General features: G+C 34.3%; 1 protein-coding gene across 3 annotated transcripts in view; it reads right to left on the reverse strand.

The window, feature by feature from the left end:
- The window catches only part of CLGN (calmegin), a 37,469-nt gene that overhangs the window by 2,889 nt on the left and 17,303 nt on the right, over positions 1 to 17,277 (reverse strand). The window contains exons 6-13 of one of the 3 annotated variants that reach the window (XM_084884250.1): positions 13,947 to 14,028; positions 12,306 to 12,498; positions 9,847 to 10,036; positions 5,313 to 5,426; positions 5,036 to 5,186; positions 2,508 to 2,723; positions 1,518 to 1,643; positions 694 to 853 (exon numbers count right to left, since the gene is read on the reverse strand). In XM_084884250.1, coding sequence (XP_084740376.1) covers positions 694 to 853; positions 1,518 to 1,643; positions 2,508 to 2,723; positions 5,036 to 5,186; positions 5,313 to 5,426; positions 9,847 to 10,036; positions 12,306 to 12,498; positions 13,947 to 14,028 — 1,232 coding nt within the window. Of the gene's footprint in view, positions 1 to 693; positions 897 to 1,517; positions 1,644 to 2,507; positions 2,724 to 5,035; positions 5,187 to 5,312; positions 5,427 to 9,846; positions 10,037 to 12,305; positions 12,499 to 13,946; positions 14,029 to 17,277 lie in introns of those variants that run through there. The other 2 variants (XM_084884251.1, XM_084884252.1) reach the window with 2 other exon arrangements.

Genomic DNA, 17,277 nt, shown 5'->3' on the forward strand with positions numbered 1-17,277 from the left:
TGTGTGTTTTTAAATCAACTATTTCATAAACTTATAGAAGTTAAAAATAGTGCTTAAGACATAATTTAAATCATAAAGGGCTCAACCTGGATCTTGGCTTGAGACAACAGGCAAATATCAATAGTTTTACACCTGCCTAGATGTTCGTGAGGAGGCCTCAAGGGAGAGCCACCAAAAAGCCTCAGTTCTTTAACTGATGTTAATCCTTAGGAGTTTAGTCTAGGGTAGGAAGGGGACATATGATTCAGCAATCCTTTCGGGAGATTACATTATTTATTTGATCTGATAAGCTATCTGATCATTAACAGCCATTGGAAGTATTGATTTTGTTGCTGCAGTCACCTGCCTTCCACCTATTCTCTTGTACAGAGGCCATGGGCTACACAGCCCATCTCATCTGCATTGTTGGAGTCAAGAAAAGTCCTTGCAAAAAGCGGGGGCATGTGGAATTCATGAACAATATTTAAATATCTTTCTTCCTAGAAGACAAACAACTGAATAAGGTGATGGCTGCTCAGGGTACAACATCCAGGCAGGCATGATTACTCCTCTGCCACAGTCACGCATTCTTGAGGATTCAGATGTATAATTCTGACAATACATGAGTAGTACAAGAGCTAGTGTTTCCCAGATAATACAGTTTTTATGAGCTTTGCCCAGGGTCCTCATTATAAATCACTATCACTGTCTTACCCTTTTCAAGAATTTCACCATCACTTTGCTTTTTTTCCTCTTCCAAGTTGACTGGTTTCTCCAGGGCTGCTTTATCTTCCTTCACTTTTTGCTCTAGTGCTCCCTTTGTTTGTGGTTTACATATGTCAGATTTTTTATACTCTGCATCTTCATATTTTTTCTGTGGTAGTTTAACATAAGCTATTTTTACTAAAAGCAAAGCACTGTTTTTATTTATTGAGAAGGAGGGAGGGAGAGAGGGAGTGGGGAGGGAGAGAGGGGGAGAGAGGGAGAGAGAGGGAAAGAGAAGGAGAGATTTGTTGTTCTACTTATTTATGCATTCATTCATTGATTCTTATATGGGCCCTAACCGGGGATCAAACCCACAACTTTGGTGTATCAGAACAAGACTCTAGCCGAAACTGGTTTGGCTCAGTGGTAGAGCGTCGGTCTGCAGACTGAAAGGTCCCAGGTTCGATTCTGGTCAAGGGCATGTACATTGGTTGTGGGCACATCCCCGGTAGAGGGTGTGCAAGAGGCAGCTGGTCAATGTTTCTCTTTCATTGACGTTTCTAGCTCTCTATCTCTCTCCCTTCCTCTCTGTAAAAAATTAATAGAATAAAAACAAAAAAAAAGAACAAGACTCTAACCAGCTGAGCTACCCAGCCATGATCACAAGGCACTATATTTAAAAAAATAAAATAAAAAAAAATGCAATAACTGACATCATGCACAATAAAAAAATCTATACAAAATTTAGTTGAAGAACCACTTCCTCAATTCATAGAACTCTTAAACACTAAGAGGTATATTTTTTTAAGTTGAAGAAAATTCATTTTATTTACCTTTACTTTCCTTGGCCAACAAAATGAAATAATTAATATTATTGGAAGCCCTGCTGTCACAAGATAAATGAACCAAAGCCAGGGATGCTCTTGAGCAGCTGCCATTAGCTGTGTAAATACACCAGGCTGCAGAGGAAATAAGCATGAAAATATAACTCAAATTACAAATCTTCATCAGGAATTACAGCCTATCCCAAAAACTTATTTTACCTAGGCGTTTTTTATATTAAGGAGTGTGAACTTGTTAAACTAAAAAATACTTCATATTCTTATCTTATATTTTGTAAGTTTAAACCTATTAATTATTAGCATCCATTGCTGTTGAAGACTTTGTAGTAGAAGATATGTTACTAGTTAGGTGAAAACGGCTAATCTACCAACAAAAATAATGACAATTTTCTTTTTTTGGTAACTTTAAATTACAGGATATACAATAATTCATTTTTAATAGATATACACAGGGTGGGGCAAAAGTAGATTTACAGTTGTGAGTATACAAAACAGTTTATTCTTATTTATTGATTGTTTTATTTTCCATTTGCATAATATAAATCTACTTTTGCCCCAACCTGTGTTACCTGGTTCATTTAGAAGTATACAGCTCTGATAACTCATTCTATACTTTTAAAGGATTTATTAATAAAATCAACCTGCGAATTATTGCTACCACTTAGACCTAGAACTGTCAAGGTGACAAAGACTTATAGACAAAGACTATAAATAGAAATAAGTAGTATCATTTCTATAAACAGCAAATAACCTCATTATAGCTATCATAATTTAATGAATGAAATTAAGACACATATAGTTCATTATATAGTTTATAGTGAAGTTGTATCATAATATAGTAAAGCTAAATATTCTATCTATATAAATTTAAGTGCATTTATTTGGTGCTCAATAATTATTAAAAATTTACCTTTTAAAGGATAATTTGCATGACCATAACCAGGACCAACTCCCATTATTACTATATGGTCAGTACCGTACCTCGTTAGCATTTGCTATCATTCTTTTCACTCCCCAGCCATCTGCAGCCCAGCGATCTGCTACTTCCTTTTCTGAACAGATAATAAAATTATCAAAATAGATGTCAGAGGTCATAGACCAAAGTTCTAAACCAAGAGCAGAGAAAGAAGTCATAAGAAATGGATGATCATCTTCAAAATAATCCGGATTAGGAATCTTTCGAGGACTCCAAATTCCCTGGAAGAAAAATAATTGAAAGACATTTTCAAATAAAATAATTTCATTATAAATTCTACTTAAGTAGTTGTTGAGTGAAATCATCTATACTAACTAGAGAAAAAGAAAACTTTGATATTAATTCATTAATAATTCAATGGAAATGAAATCTTGTGCTTATTCTGTACATAATGTTCCTGTAAATAATACTGACATTAAACTCTACAGAAAAAAAAGGCAGAGTGAAAATCTAACACACACTGCCGAAACCGGTTTGACTCAGTGGATAGAGCATCGGCCTGCAGACTGAAGGGTTCCAGGTTCTATTCTGGTCAAGGGCATGTATTATACCTTGGTTGCGGGCACATCCCCAGTGAGGGGTGTGCAGGAGGCAGCTGATTGATGTATCTCTCTCAATGATGTTTCTAGCTCTCTATCTCTCTCCCTTTCTCTCTGTAAAAAAATCAATAAAAAATATATTTTTTTAAAAAAGAAAATCTAACACAAATAAACTTGAGCAATTAAATTTCACAAGTAAATGGTACTATTTTAGACAACTTTGGATTTTTTTCAATCCTCATCCGAGGATATGTTTTTCAATGATTTTGAGAGAGAGAGAGAGAGAGAGAGAGAGAGAGAGAGAGAGAGAGAGAGGGAGAGAGATCAATTGGTTTCCTCCCATACGCGCCCCAGGCATGTGCCCTGACCTGGAATTGAATCCACAACCTTTCAGTGTACGGGATGACACTCCAACCTACTGAGCTACTTGGCCAGGTAGACAAGTTTTTTATATTTAGTAAAGTATTTAAGGTAAGATGTTATTAAAATTGCCCAAATCAGAGAGCACTGTTTGGTAAAAATGGAGCCACTCCTTTTAATATATATGCCCATGATAGGCATTAATCATAGTTGAACCTCAGAACAATTATCCAACAAAAAAGTTCTATTAGGTCTGAAACGATTAAACACAATCCAATTAAATCAAGTTGACAGTATGATCACTCTGACATCATGTGTATTTATTCCATGCCAGGCACTATGCCAGAGCTAGGGGTACAAGTGACATAGTTCTTGTATTATCAAGGGTCAAGTCTGATGAGGGAGACAGATATTTAAGAAAAAAGTTTCTAAAATAAATATTTGGTGATAAATGCTATAAATAAAAACTAAAATGAGCAATTAGAATATTTAACTGCATAAGTAAAATACATGTTAGAAAATGTCAATGAATAATTAGATAAAAATACAAGATTAAATGGATAACATAATGGACTTCTACTACAAAAAAAAAATAGGTACACTCAAAGGGTATCTGACTAATTTTAGAAAAAAAAACCACAAATTTTTATAACATCAGAAAGTAAGCAGCATATTAGTTAAGCATAGCAGTACTTTTGATCAGAAGTCATTTCTTATATTTCATTCTAAAATAGAACTTTATTCTACAATGATTATTAGGAAAAATACAATATGAAGTGGCTGATCTCCAGTTCTTTATTCCTCCAGAAAATTAAAGAATGCTTTACTTTTAAAATATAAACTAGAGGCCCAATGCACGAAATTCATGTAAGAGCGGGCCTTCCTTCCCCTAGCTGCCGGCACTGGCTTCCCTCTGGCACCCGGGACCCAGGTTTCCCTCAGGCCACCTGCAGGCACCCAGGACCTGTCACTTGCAGCCCCAGCTTCATCTGAAAGGACATCTGGTCTAATTTGCATATTACACTTTTATTATTATAGATTAGTTGGAGTCTATCTTCTTTGACAAATAGCCAAAGGCACACTATTACAAATCAACTTTCTATCATAAATCTAACATCATCAATAACTATATATATATATATATATATATATATATATATATATATATATATATAAAAGGCTAAGTGACCATCTGACCATCGACCAGTAGCTATGACACTCACTGACCACCAGGGGGAAGATGCTCAACACAGGAACTGCCAAGCTGCAGTAACTTGGCAGCAGTGGTTCTCTGGTGATGCACCCCAAAACCAGAGAGGAGGGGCCCGATTTCAGGGTGCGTTACTGGAAAACCACCCTCTCACAATCCAGGACCCCTCTGGGGATGTTGGAGAGCCAGTTTTGGCCCAATCCCTGCAGGCAAGGCTGAGAGAACCTACCTGCTGGAGGGACCCCGCTCACTCCACAGACGCCCTTAGAGCCGCAGCACCACTGTCTCGCCCAGTCCTGCCCCGCTGGCCACCTTCTAAATAATTTGCTTTCAATGTGCATGAATCTGTACACCGGGGCACTAGTATAATAGAACTAGCATAACATTTTGACTCTAGAATGGGATTGGAACAAGTGGTCCTTACCTGGTAATTAGGATTATCTATCATTGGAGGTCTCCATACTCCCTTGTATTTTGGGTTATCTATCATGGGAGGCTTCCACTCACCACACCCAATCTGACAGGCTGGATTAGAAATATGAGGTGCCTCCCATTCTCCATCCATGTCTTCATTCCTTAGGACATTAGAACAAAGCAAATATAATAACCTCAATTCTCTACTATCAGTCATATACACTAGCAACAAAAGAGCAACTGAGAGACATGCAATAGATGGACCTCTGGGGATGAAGGATGCTCACCAGTCATCAGGCTTCTCAGCATTGGGATCTGGAATAAATTTGGGTTCATCGTCAAGCCAGCCATCAGGTTTAACAGCTCTTAAATCTTCTATCTGGGCAGGTTCACTTTCATCCCTGTAAGTCCAGTATTTTATGTTACTTATTAATTATGCAAAGGTTTACAAATGAATGGCACAAAATTCAGAAGGTACTAAAAGTATTTCCTGACCTTCTTGTCTTTGTGCCTACTTTGTCCAATTTCTCATCCACCTAAATCTTCTTGCCAGTTTTTTGTACATTGCTCCTGTTGCACTCTATGCAGACATACACATATGAATATATTCTTTTTTATACAAAAAGAATTCTATATAAAGTCTGTTAAATGTTGCTTTTATCATTTAAAACTCAGTCATTCATCAACAAATACATATTGGATGTTGACATGTGAAGACTTCCCAAAGAGTCCTATTTTATATACACATACATCTGCTTCATTCTTCCTAACAGTTCCACAGTCTTCTTTTTGGAGGATATAGCATTATTTATTTAACCTATCTATAACTGAGGGGCATTTAGTATTCCCTAAAATTTATTATTATAAATAATGCTGTAATGAATATCCTGGAATTTATTAGACATTAGTTAAAAAACAAACAAACAAAAAAAAAAAAACCTAGCCCTCTACTAGTATAGTCAGCTATATGAATTTAAAATAGTTATTCCAGTTTCTCGTGTGTTTTTTATTATAGTTCATGGTGATTTTTTTTTGCCATGTACAAATCATTTATTTAATGGGTTAAAATTTGTTAATATTTTCTTTTATAATTTTTTAATTTTATATCATATCTAGAAAGGTTTTTCCTACACTAATATTTTAAAATATTTAATGTTAGTAATTTTAATTTTAAAATAGAACTTAATAAATTCTAAAATATATAACCACAATTTTAATATGGTCTGAAATGAACTACTAATATAATTTTTATAGAAAAGTAGAAATTTCAAACGAGATTATGTTATGACTTTCCAAACAAGACAAAATAAGCAAATAAACTGAAACAATCAACTATCTGTGTAAAGACTAGTACTTGCCTGATACCAGTGTTATCCTGAGTCTCTGAGGGCTCAGAATAACCAGAGTTTAACATTTAAAGGAGCATTTCTTGTACACTTACATATGTGGCAACTTCTAATTCATATCACCAATCAGAATGAGATTTCAATATATAGTTTCTCACATTTAAGGGCAAACTTATTTCCCAGTGTCAGCATTACACTTTATGGGAAAACAAATATGAAGCAATGTTAGAAAACCAACATGGAGGATGAAGTTCTACCTTTTCTGATAGTATAAATTCATAAAGTGATACACTACTAAGTGATGTTTTTATTGTTTAAGAAACTGAAGTATTCCTCCCTCCTTGAACAAGTTACTTCCCTATTATACTATTTGCCTGAAAGCAAAGACATTTACATTACTAATCAGTATCCCTCTTTACCTACAAGAGAGCTAACCAGTAAACACTTTTAGTTCCAAGAGTAACATTCTATGTTCTGAAAGGGTAATCCCCTTAATGTTCACAGACAATCAAGAACTTAAAGAAATTGAAATAGACACTTTCCAAAATGAAGCATAAAGAGAAAAATTGGTTAAAAATTTACAAATTGGTTACAAATTTAAAAATAAAAACAGATCCTCAGTGACCTGTGAGATAATATAAAGCAACCTATCTAATATACATTAAGTGGTGCCCTCCAAAAAGAGATGAAGAGGTGCATATAAATATTTAAAGAAATAAGGGCCAAATATTACCTGGATTTGATTCAAACTATAAACCACATTCCAAAAAACTCAAAAAACACAAAGAAAAACACACACAAAAAAAAATCTACATCAAGGGACAAGAAAATCAAACTGTTTAAACCTGAACAGTTTAGGTAAAGTTCTTTTTTACCTAATATGTCTTTTTTTTCCCTTTTAAAACCCAAAAAGGGGGGTGGGGAGAGATGACATATTAGGTAAAGAAGAACTAAGATGGGAACAATTGACTTCTCATCAGAAGCAATGCAAGCTCCAAGAAAAGACATGACTGTTGCAAAATAACTATCAACCTTAATCCAATAGTGAAAATATTCTTCAAAAGGGAAGGTAAAATAAAGAAGTTTTCAGACAAATCAAAGTTGAGAGAATTCAATGACAGCAGACATACACTACAATGTGTTAAGAGAAGTTTATCAGGCAAAAGGAAAACAGAACAGATGGAAACTTGTATCTACACTAAAGAATAAGAGCACAAGAGTCCTGGCTGGTATGTCTCAGTTGTTTGAAGTGCTGTCCCATACATCAAAAGGTTGTGGGTTCGATTCCCAATCAGGTTACATACATAGGTTGCTGCTTCAATCCCTGGTCAGGGCATGTAAGGGAGGCAATCAATCATTCTCACATTAATGTTTCTCTCTTTCTCCCTTTTTCCTCTCTCTAAAACCAATAAGAATATCCTTGGGTGAGGATTTAAAAAAAAAAAAAAAAAGAATGAATTAGTAGAAATGTGGGTAATTAAATGGACTTTTTGTCTGATTAAAAGACACTGAATAAAGAATAAATGTGTGGCTTTCACACATGCATAGAAGTAAATGTATGATGAAAGCACAAAGGATGGAAGGGGGAAAATGTTCACTTAGACATAAAGTGGTTTAATACTACTTGAAAGTAGACTGAAATAAGTTAAAGATACATATTGTAAACCCTAGAGCAATCAGCAAAATAAACCAGAATGAAGCTAATAAGCTAACAGAAAAGAAAAAAGTAGAATAATAAAATAAAATAGCTTAATACAGCCCTAACTGGTTTGACTCAGTGGATACAGCGTTGGCCTGAGGACTGAAAGGTCCCAGGTGCGATTCTGGTCAAGGGCGTGTACCTTGGTTGCGGGCACATCCCCAAAAGAAGGTGTAGAGGAGGCAGCTGATTGATTTTTCTAACTCTCTATCTCTCTCTCCCTTCCTCTCTGTAAAAAAATCAATTAAATATATATTTTTTAAAATTAATGAAATAAAATAGCTTATTACAAAATCTTTTTATAAAGAACCATAGAATATATGGGACAAACAGAAAACAATAGTGGAGTTGATAGATCGACATCCAATCACATCAATAATTACAATAATCTCAAAAAGCTTACTCTAAGTGAAAGAAGCCAGAAACAAAAGCTATACACTCTATGATTTCATTTTATATAATAGCCTAGAGAAGGCAAAACTATAAGGGACAGAAATCAATCAGTGGTTGTCCCCTGAGGTTAAGGGTAGGAGGAGGAAATTGATTACAAAAGGATATGGACCTTTTTGGATGATGTAAATATATTCTGTCATGATTGTGGTGGTAGTTACATCATTGTATATGTTCATCACAACTAATTATATATAAATTCATATATATAATTCATATATATAAATATAAATTCATATATATAAATTCATATATATAACTGTGTGAAATTATACTATAATATACCCGAGAGAGAAAATGCAATTAGAATCTAGCAAATGTACAAAGAACAATACTTGCTGACCAACTATATTATAAGATTAGTCCAAAATTAGAAAATCAATCAGTATAATTTACCATACTAAGAAAATAAAGGAGGAAATCTATATGATAATTTCAGTAGATGCACAAAAGCATTGTATAAAACCCAACACTTAATTATGAGGGGGGGAAAAAACTCTTTGTAAAATAAGAATAGAACTTTATAAACTCATATTTAGCATTCACACCACACAGGTAGCCAATTCCAGATCCCCAACTCAGGAACTCGGTGTGCTATGTCTCTTGTCTTCAGCTGCTAAGGTTTTAGATAATTTGTTACATAGCAACAGATAACTAATATAGTGGGTTAAATATAGACAGACAGATCACCTACTTAGCGAAACCAGGATTGTTACCCATCAGCAGAAAAACATAATAAGGTTCTTGGGAAGAGAGGAAATAGAGAGACATACATGTATCTCTCATCATCTGGACTCAAGCTATCGAACTCAGGAATGGAATAGATTTCTTTTAGGGAAAATATTCGTAATCCTGTAGAATGAAAATGACACAAATACTCAGCTAGCAAAAAATTATGGTTAAGCAAACTGGCATGACTGACTTCTATATAGTTTTCTAAGATGTTGAAGACACGCCTATTTTAAGTCTAATTAATGGAAAAGACAACAACTCTTTAAAATATGCATACACATGATAAAGACTAAACTAGAAGTTAAAATAAAGTGTTAATGTGTTAGAGTCATGGAACTTTCCATAGCACTGGGAGCATAAAAACAAAAATAAATTGAAAAAAAGCAACCAAATTAAAATGTTAATTCAATTAAAATGAAAATTAAGATAATTAAAAAGCAGGGATGTGCTAAATCCATTTTAGAAAAGTACTTCATCCCAAATAATCAAAGTAAGTAGTTCTGATGTTTAAAAGAATACATTTCATTAGTAGTAAACTTCACTTAGAGGTTTTGTGACATTAAATAATGCTTTACTACCGAAAACTTGGCTTACCAGTCATCTGGTTTGATGGCAGAAGGATCGGGAATTTTTGCTCTTTCATCCCAGTCGTCAGGTTTTTTATCACTGGCATCTTCAATTTCTTTGGGAGGATTAATAGAAGGAACCACATCTTCCAGTAGGTTGCCTTTGTTTACAACTATTTGATCAATGAGCACTTCAAATGTGTTATCTGGATTCATCACTAAAGACCAATTTAAATATAGTTATCATAATGATAGACTTTTTTAAAATAATCTTTTAAATAATAAAACTACCCTAAACTTCATGGGTAAACTTTTTCTCTCAACCAGAAATAGAGGAGTTCCCAATATATTAAGTTAAAATATGCTAAAATCACTAGATTTAGGGATTTCTAAAATCAAAGATAAAATTTTAAGTAATTTAATAAAATGCACCATCACTTCTCAATGGATTTTTTTTTGTCCAAATATGTTTTTTATATAACACTTATTTCCTGTGTACTTTTTAAACTCTAATTTTAAAATATCCATTGCAATTGTAAAATTTACTCAGAAAACATTCTTTACAAGATTTTTCTTGAGAAACGCCTTTTTCTTCAATTAGGAAGGATCTAGCTAGTACTGTTTTGCATTTAAGGTCTCCCTTTGTTGTAGTAATCTCAGCTGTTAATAGAAGAGGAAATAAGTGGAGAAAAGAAAAGAAAATACTGAGTGTGTGTTTGCATTATTGGAGTTTATGTCTGGATTGCAGTACTTGAGTTTGATATAATTTGGCATTGTTGTGACTGAACCTCTGGAGACTGGCTGTATTTCAGAGCCGTTCCTTCAGGAAGCCGTAGCCCATTTAACTAGGTGAGTCTGCATGAGCCTGACGTTTGTTGGCAGCTTGTACTTCCTTAGTTTATTGAAAACAAATGTTAGGCAGTTATTTTCATCTATCATTCTTTCCAAAGATAAATTTTACCTAGTGATCCCCTTCCATAGTTAACATAAAGTATGCTGTAAGGTTCTTAGAACAATTATAGAACAATGTTATAAAATACCACAGTATTACAGAGGGGGCTTTTTTTTTAAAGAAAAGAAAAATTCACTGAATCCTAACACAACAAAGATTTTATATACAGTAAAATCTTATACATAGAAAAGCAAATGCCTAAGAGTCAGACCTGAATTTCAATTCCAGTCCTATCAGTTACTATTGCTTCTTAGAGCAAGTTACTTAAGCTAAATTAAGGAAAAATAGAGAGAAACTGCTCCCCTCACATGATGATTCTAAGCAAACTGCCTAACATAGAGCATGGTACATATGAGATGATTAATGACAATTTTAGTTCTTTTTTTTTTCTAGTCTTTTTCTATGTGCTTGCATATTTGGCCTAGCCGCCCCTACGATGTGCCTCCAATTTGAATCTTTTCTTTCCCTGTTTTAATATTATAAGCATTGCTTTTCTGTTGCTAAACATTTCATAGTTATCATTTTGCATTGTATAGAAAACCTGTACTGTAACACTTGGGTTGCTTCTAATTTAAGTGGAACTGTGGTTTCAAGACCTCTTATGGTCTTTAATATACTGTATACTACCAAATTGTTTCTGACCAGGTTGTACAGTAAAGTCTGATTAAATTAATTTGTTCTTAGTTATAATTTCACATGATTTCTACAATATATGTTCCCAAAACGTCCATACTATTTTTCAATTTCATATACAGTCTTTGATGTCAATGTTTCCACTAAAAATGAAACTGGTCATTGCCTGTGCAGACCAGGTGACTATTTCTACAACTGCAGTCTTTGGGAAGAAAGCTGAAATGCCTCAGTCTTGGACGGAGTTGTCCTGTTGGATTCTCATGCTGTGATTTTACAGAATCCAGGGCAGACCATAGCTCTACATCCATATGTACTTGGGAAGAGGAGGAATGATCCCTATAAAGTTCTGCCCCCTGAACATCTATGCAAACTCCTATTTTCATTAAGGAAAGCTAAGTATGTTAATACATGGTTGCTCAGTGCTTTCCCTTCCCAAGTTTAGATATGGATACAACCACCCTAAGGTAAGACCTATCAGTCACCACAACTGCCTGTAGAATTAAGTCTAAGCTTTTCAGCGTGGCCTTACAGACTTCTTCCTCTTTGATCTTACTTCCAATTTTCTACGCTTACAGCACTACTTATGTCATAGTGCCTAAAATATCCTTTTCGCCTCTTACCTTCCGTATTCCATCTACATTTCAATACTAGTTTGGATACAATCTCCTTTACTAGGTTTTCTCAGAGTCACCAATCTAGAAGTGATAATTGATTTTGAACTCTTGACTACCTCATCTGTACCTTCAAATGGTATTTTACTTTCCACCTATATTAGAATTATGCCTAGAAAATATTTTCCTAAAAAGATAGGATCCATGTTTGTTTCTCCCAAAGTACTTGCCATGAAAATATCAGCAGTCACCAAATATTTCTGAGTGAATGAATGAATGAAAAGGATATACCAAGGGTATATAGATGAGTCTTCCTGTCTGTAAAGAACTTTTTCAGGTCTACTTCTGGAGGTTTGGCATGTTTCTCTTCAAAAACTCCAGTTTTGGGGTGTTTATGTCTGAAGATAAAATGAAGCTTATAATCTTCTCCGCATTTATCTGGTCCAAACATAATGGTATAGGATGTTTTATCATGAAAGTTTTCCTTCAAAGAGAGATGAGTGATGGGTTTAATCCAGAATTAGAGTATTTAATAAATTTCTCTAGAGTATTTAATGAATTCTATCCAATTGGGCAAACTTTACAAAAATATATTAAATGCTAATTTACCAAAGAATTATGTAACACACGATAAAAAAAAAGGGTGTGTGAAAATGACAAACATTATTCAAAATAGGTTTTTCTAAAGCACACACTTCTTCCTTCATAAAGATGTAGGAGGGAAGCTGAAACCATCCTAGCTACATCATAATTAGTTTACTTTATGCAAATCTGCATTACTAATATTTTATTAAGAAAATTAAATATAGAGAAAAGCATACTTATGACCTTAAGACAACAATTATCCATCACTATTATTTAGGAACACACTAGAAAATGACCCTTCTGAGCAGAGAAAAGAGAAATTCAGAAACAAAAACAGACACAGAGACTATTTTTTCTACTGTTTTACTACTAATAACTTCTCATTTGACATGGCCTACTATTTAAGAGCACGGGATCTAGAGTAAGATGCTGGGGTTCAAGCCCTACCGCTGCCACTTATGTTAGCTGCATGTGGCCCTGGCAAATTCCTTAAGGTCTTTGTAGTTTTATTTCATCATCTCTGAAGTATGAAAATAATAATAGTACCTATGTTAAAAAGGTTTCTCTGAGAATCAACTGCGTTAATCGGGTAAAGTGCTTAAAGAAATACTTGGCACTACGTTTTATTATTATCATTATTCCCTCAGGTGATTGTCACCTGTAATACCTAAAACAAAAGCTTGCACATTTACTATATAACTTCCCCTTTACCACGACCAAATAGTGGCGCCTGACTCCTTTACTCCATGGTCCACAGCCCATACAAAGCCATGTGTTCTGACAGGTACCTCACCACCTCCTCCATCTTCCTGCTGTATGCAGGAAGCCTGACACAGCCTCCTGTAGGAGAACGCTGTAAGAATTCAACATCCCCAGTCTTCAAATGGGCTTAATACAAGCTGCTTCATTATGAAATATTTTTAGTTATTTTTTGTGGACTGCCAATTTCTGAACTGGCCCACCTTTTTTATTTAGTTCTTTGATCATTCTGTTTCACTACTTTGCTTTGTTATCTTATTTCTCTGAACAAATTTATGATTCTTACTTGGTAAAGAAAATAAATCTAAGTTGATCTTTCACTGACATTTATAAGCATCATGTTGTTTCTTATTTATAGACATGGAAAAATTGTTTATGTTGCTAAAAATTACAAAAATTGATGCCATCAAGTAATATGGCTGTACATCAAACTTGAAGGCACACTGTAAAAGCCATGAAAACTCATGTTAGATGAAGATTTTCAAAGTTGTTTTCAATTTCAGTTGAAAATTAAAATTTTTTAATTTTATCAATTACTCCTTAAAGTACTTATTAACTTTAAAACTTATTAAGATTAAAATATCATACCAGATTCAAATCATCAGTGTCTGCTAGGAGTTTAATGTATGCACCTCCACAATCAATACCATCTTGAAAATTTACTTCATATCTAAATAAAGGGAAAAAATCACACTGCTGATAAGTAAAAATTACTAATTTCTCTTTAAAAAATCTACTACATAACTCTCCATTCATTTAAATATAAATATTTTATATTGCCAGAAAGCCCATAATAAGCACACCCACAGCCTAGAGGAAATGAGCAGAAATGCATTTTCTATGCACATCCTTAAAATGTCAACAGTAGAATGATTATCAAGTATTAAAAAGCCAACTAACTTTAGAAATAATTTTTCCATCAGAACTGCAGAATTAAGAATAAAATACTTTGACTGAGACAATAGGAAACTTCAAATTCAGATAAGGTATACACCACACATATTTCTTAATAGACTAAAACACAAAGGCTATGAGGACCACAGCCACAGCAACAGAACTCTAAGAAATTACTAATGATCATAGATATCCAGTGCACTGCTAATTTGTGTTTTAGTTCAGTTATACCTAACCATGCCAAAGAATCGTATATCTAATTAAATGCCTCCAGCAAAGAGATTTCAAAATCTCAATCAATAACTTGGAGTATTTTAGATTTTAACAGCCAGGAGAGATGGTAAATATAATACTGCAGCTGAAAGAGAGAACTGACATGAGTGTCTTTTCATGGATTTACAACACTGAGTACTTCTCAGCAACACCCCCCCCCCCCCCCGCCACCACACAGACACACACACACACACACACACACACACACACACACACACACACACATCTTAACGAACTAGTTAGGCAATGAGACACAGACTTATTAAACAGCATTTAGAAGAGAATTTGGGTAAAGTAATTAATTACAAGTTATATAAATCAATGAGGAAATGACTATCAGTGAAAACCAAAAAGTTATGATTTGGTTTAATGAATTTAAAAAAAAGCAAGATAAAAACTAGCTGTAGTTGATTTGGCTCAGTGGACAGAGCATTGGTCTGTGGACTGAAGGGTCCCAGGTTTGATTCTGTCAAGGGCATATGCCCAGGTTGTGGGCTCTATCTCCAGTAAAGGGTGTGCAGGAGGCAGCCATTTAATGATTCTCTCTGATCATTGATGTTTCTATCTCTCTCTCCCTCGCCCTTCCTCGCTGAAATCAATTTTTAAAATGTATATATCTATAGACAGAGATAGAGATATAAAAAAATCAAAACTAGAGAAACAACAGAAACTAGTGGTAATTTTAATGGACTATTGTTTAAAAAATCTTTCTAAAAGAAACTTCAGTTATAATAGAGTAAAAAATATAATACAAAACTTTAATAGTGTGAAGATAGTATATACATTTTGTATTGAAAAGAATAAGAAATACAGTAACATTTTGGTTGATTATCTGAGATGCCAAATCATGGTTATTTCCCCTCCAATTTTACTCTGCCTTGTTTCTCAAGATCTCCACAATATGGTGACAAGTGTATACTTTAGAGCAGGGGTCTTCAAACTACGGCCCGCAGGCCACATGCAGCCCCCAGGGGAGTCTGATCCTGCCCGCCAGGTTTTTTGGGCAGTGAGCGCAGCCAAGGTGTTACAGTAGGAATTAGTAGTTCATATAGTCCGGCCCTCCAGCTCTCTGAGGGACCGTGATCTGGCCCCCACTTTAAAAAGTTTGAGGACCCCTGCTTTAGAGTAAAAAAGACTGAGATTTATTCTTGATTTTGCCACTTACTCTAGTGACTCTTAGGGTAAAAATAAATTATTTAAGCTTTAAGTCTCCAGTTGCTCATCTATCACATGGACACACTGCCTATACCTACACCTCAAAGGGCTGTCATGATGATTACCCTGTCACAGCAATGGGTAAATAAATGTTCAAAACATTAGCTTCTCTTAGCTATTGTAAACAACAGTGCTATAAACATAGGGGCACATATAATCTTTCTGATTGGTGTTTCATGTTTCTTAGGATATATTCTTGGAAGTGGGATCACTGGATCAAATGGGAGTTCCATTTTTACTTTTTTGAGGAAATGCCACACTGTTTTCTGTACTGGCTGCACCATTTTGCATTTCCACTAGAAGTATACTAGAGTTCCCTTTTCTCACATCCTTTCCAGAAGTTTGTTGATTTATTGATGGTAACCATTCTGACAGGTATGAGGTGGTACCTCATTATCATTTTAATTTCATCTCTCTGATTATTCGTGACATTGAGCATTTTTTCATATGTCTCTTGGCCATTTGTGTGTCCTCTTTAGAGAAGTGTCTATTTAGGTCCTCTGCCCATTTTTTAAACTGGATTGTTTGTTTTCCTTTTATTGAGTTATATGAATACTTTCTGTATTTTGGAAATTAATCACTGGCAAATATATTCTTCCATATAGTGGGTTCCCTTTTCACTTTGATGCTGGAAACAGCCCAAGTGCCCATCAGTAACTGAGTAGATAAAAAAAAAAACTGATAAATTTATTCAATGGAATACTATGCAGCTATAAAAAGGACCTCTTACCCTTTGAGACAGCATGGAAGAACCTAGAGAGTGTTATGTTAAGTGAAATAAGCCAAAGAGAAAGACAAAATATCACATGATCTCACTTATATGTGGAATCTAATGAAAAAACAAACAAACAAACAAACAAACAAAAAAACCCTGACAAAAAAAATAGATCCAGAGACATAGAAGCATGCAGCAGATGGAGGATTCTCAGAGGGAAAGGCGGGGGGGGGGGGGGGGGGGGGGCGGCGAGGAGAAGGGGGTGCTTGGGAAGAGATAAACGAAAGAACTTATATGATTAACCCATGGACATAGACAATAGTGAGGGAGAGGTCTGCGGAGGGGGTGGGAGTGGGAGGAAGGTGTCAAAGGGGAAAAATGGGGAGACATCTGTAATACTTTCAACAATAAAGATAAATAAAAATCAAGGAGAAATAAAAACTAAATTTACTTGACTTCTTAAAAAAAAAAAAAAAAGAAACAATATAAGAACAATTGTGCAATGGAGTTTATTTTCTCATGACTAAAATTTTTTAAATTTCCTATATTGGTTTTATGAGTCAAAACTATAATTGCTTTCATAAATTATGAAAATTTATAAAATTATAATTAATTTTATTAAAAAATTTAAATGAAGTTGTAATAATAGATGACTTTTAAAAGTGTTATGCTGGTGACATTTTTTAATGTTATATGTGAACTTAATCCTATAGTTTTCGTACCATGATTAACTTTAAGATCTTAAATTGATATTAAAATTTTTAATTGATATATAACATTTGAACATGTGGGCAATGTAATTTTCATTTAACTATATTTTTT

This window comes from Pipistrellus hanaki (assembly GCF_964339955.1).
Source record: "Pipistrellus hanaki genome assembly, chromosome: 5".
Taxonomy (NCBI): Eukaryota; Metazoa; Chordata; class Mammalia; order Chiroptera; family Vespertilionidae; genus Pipistrellus; species Pipistrellus hanaki.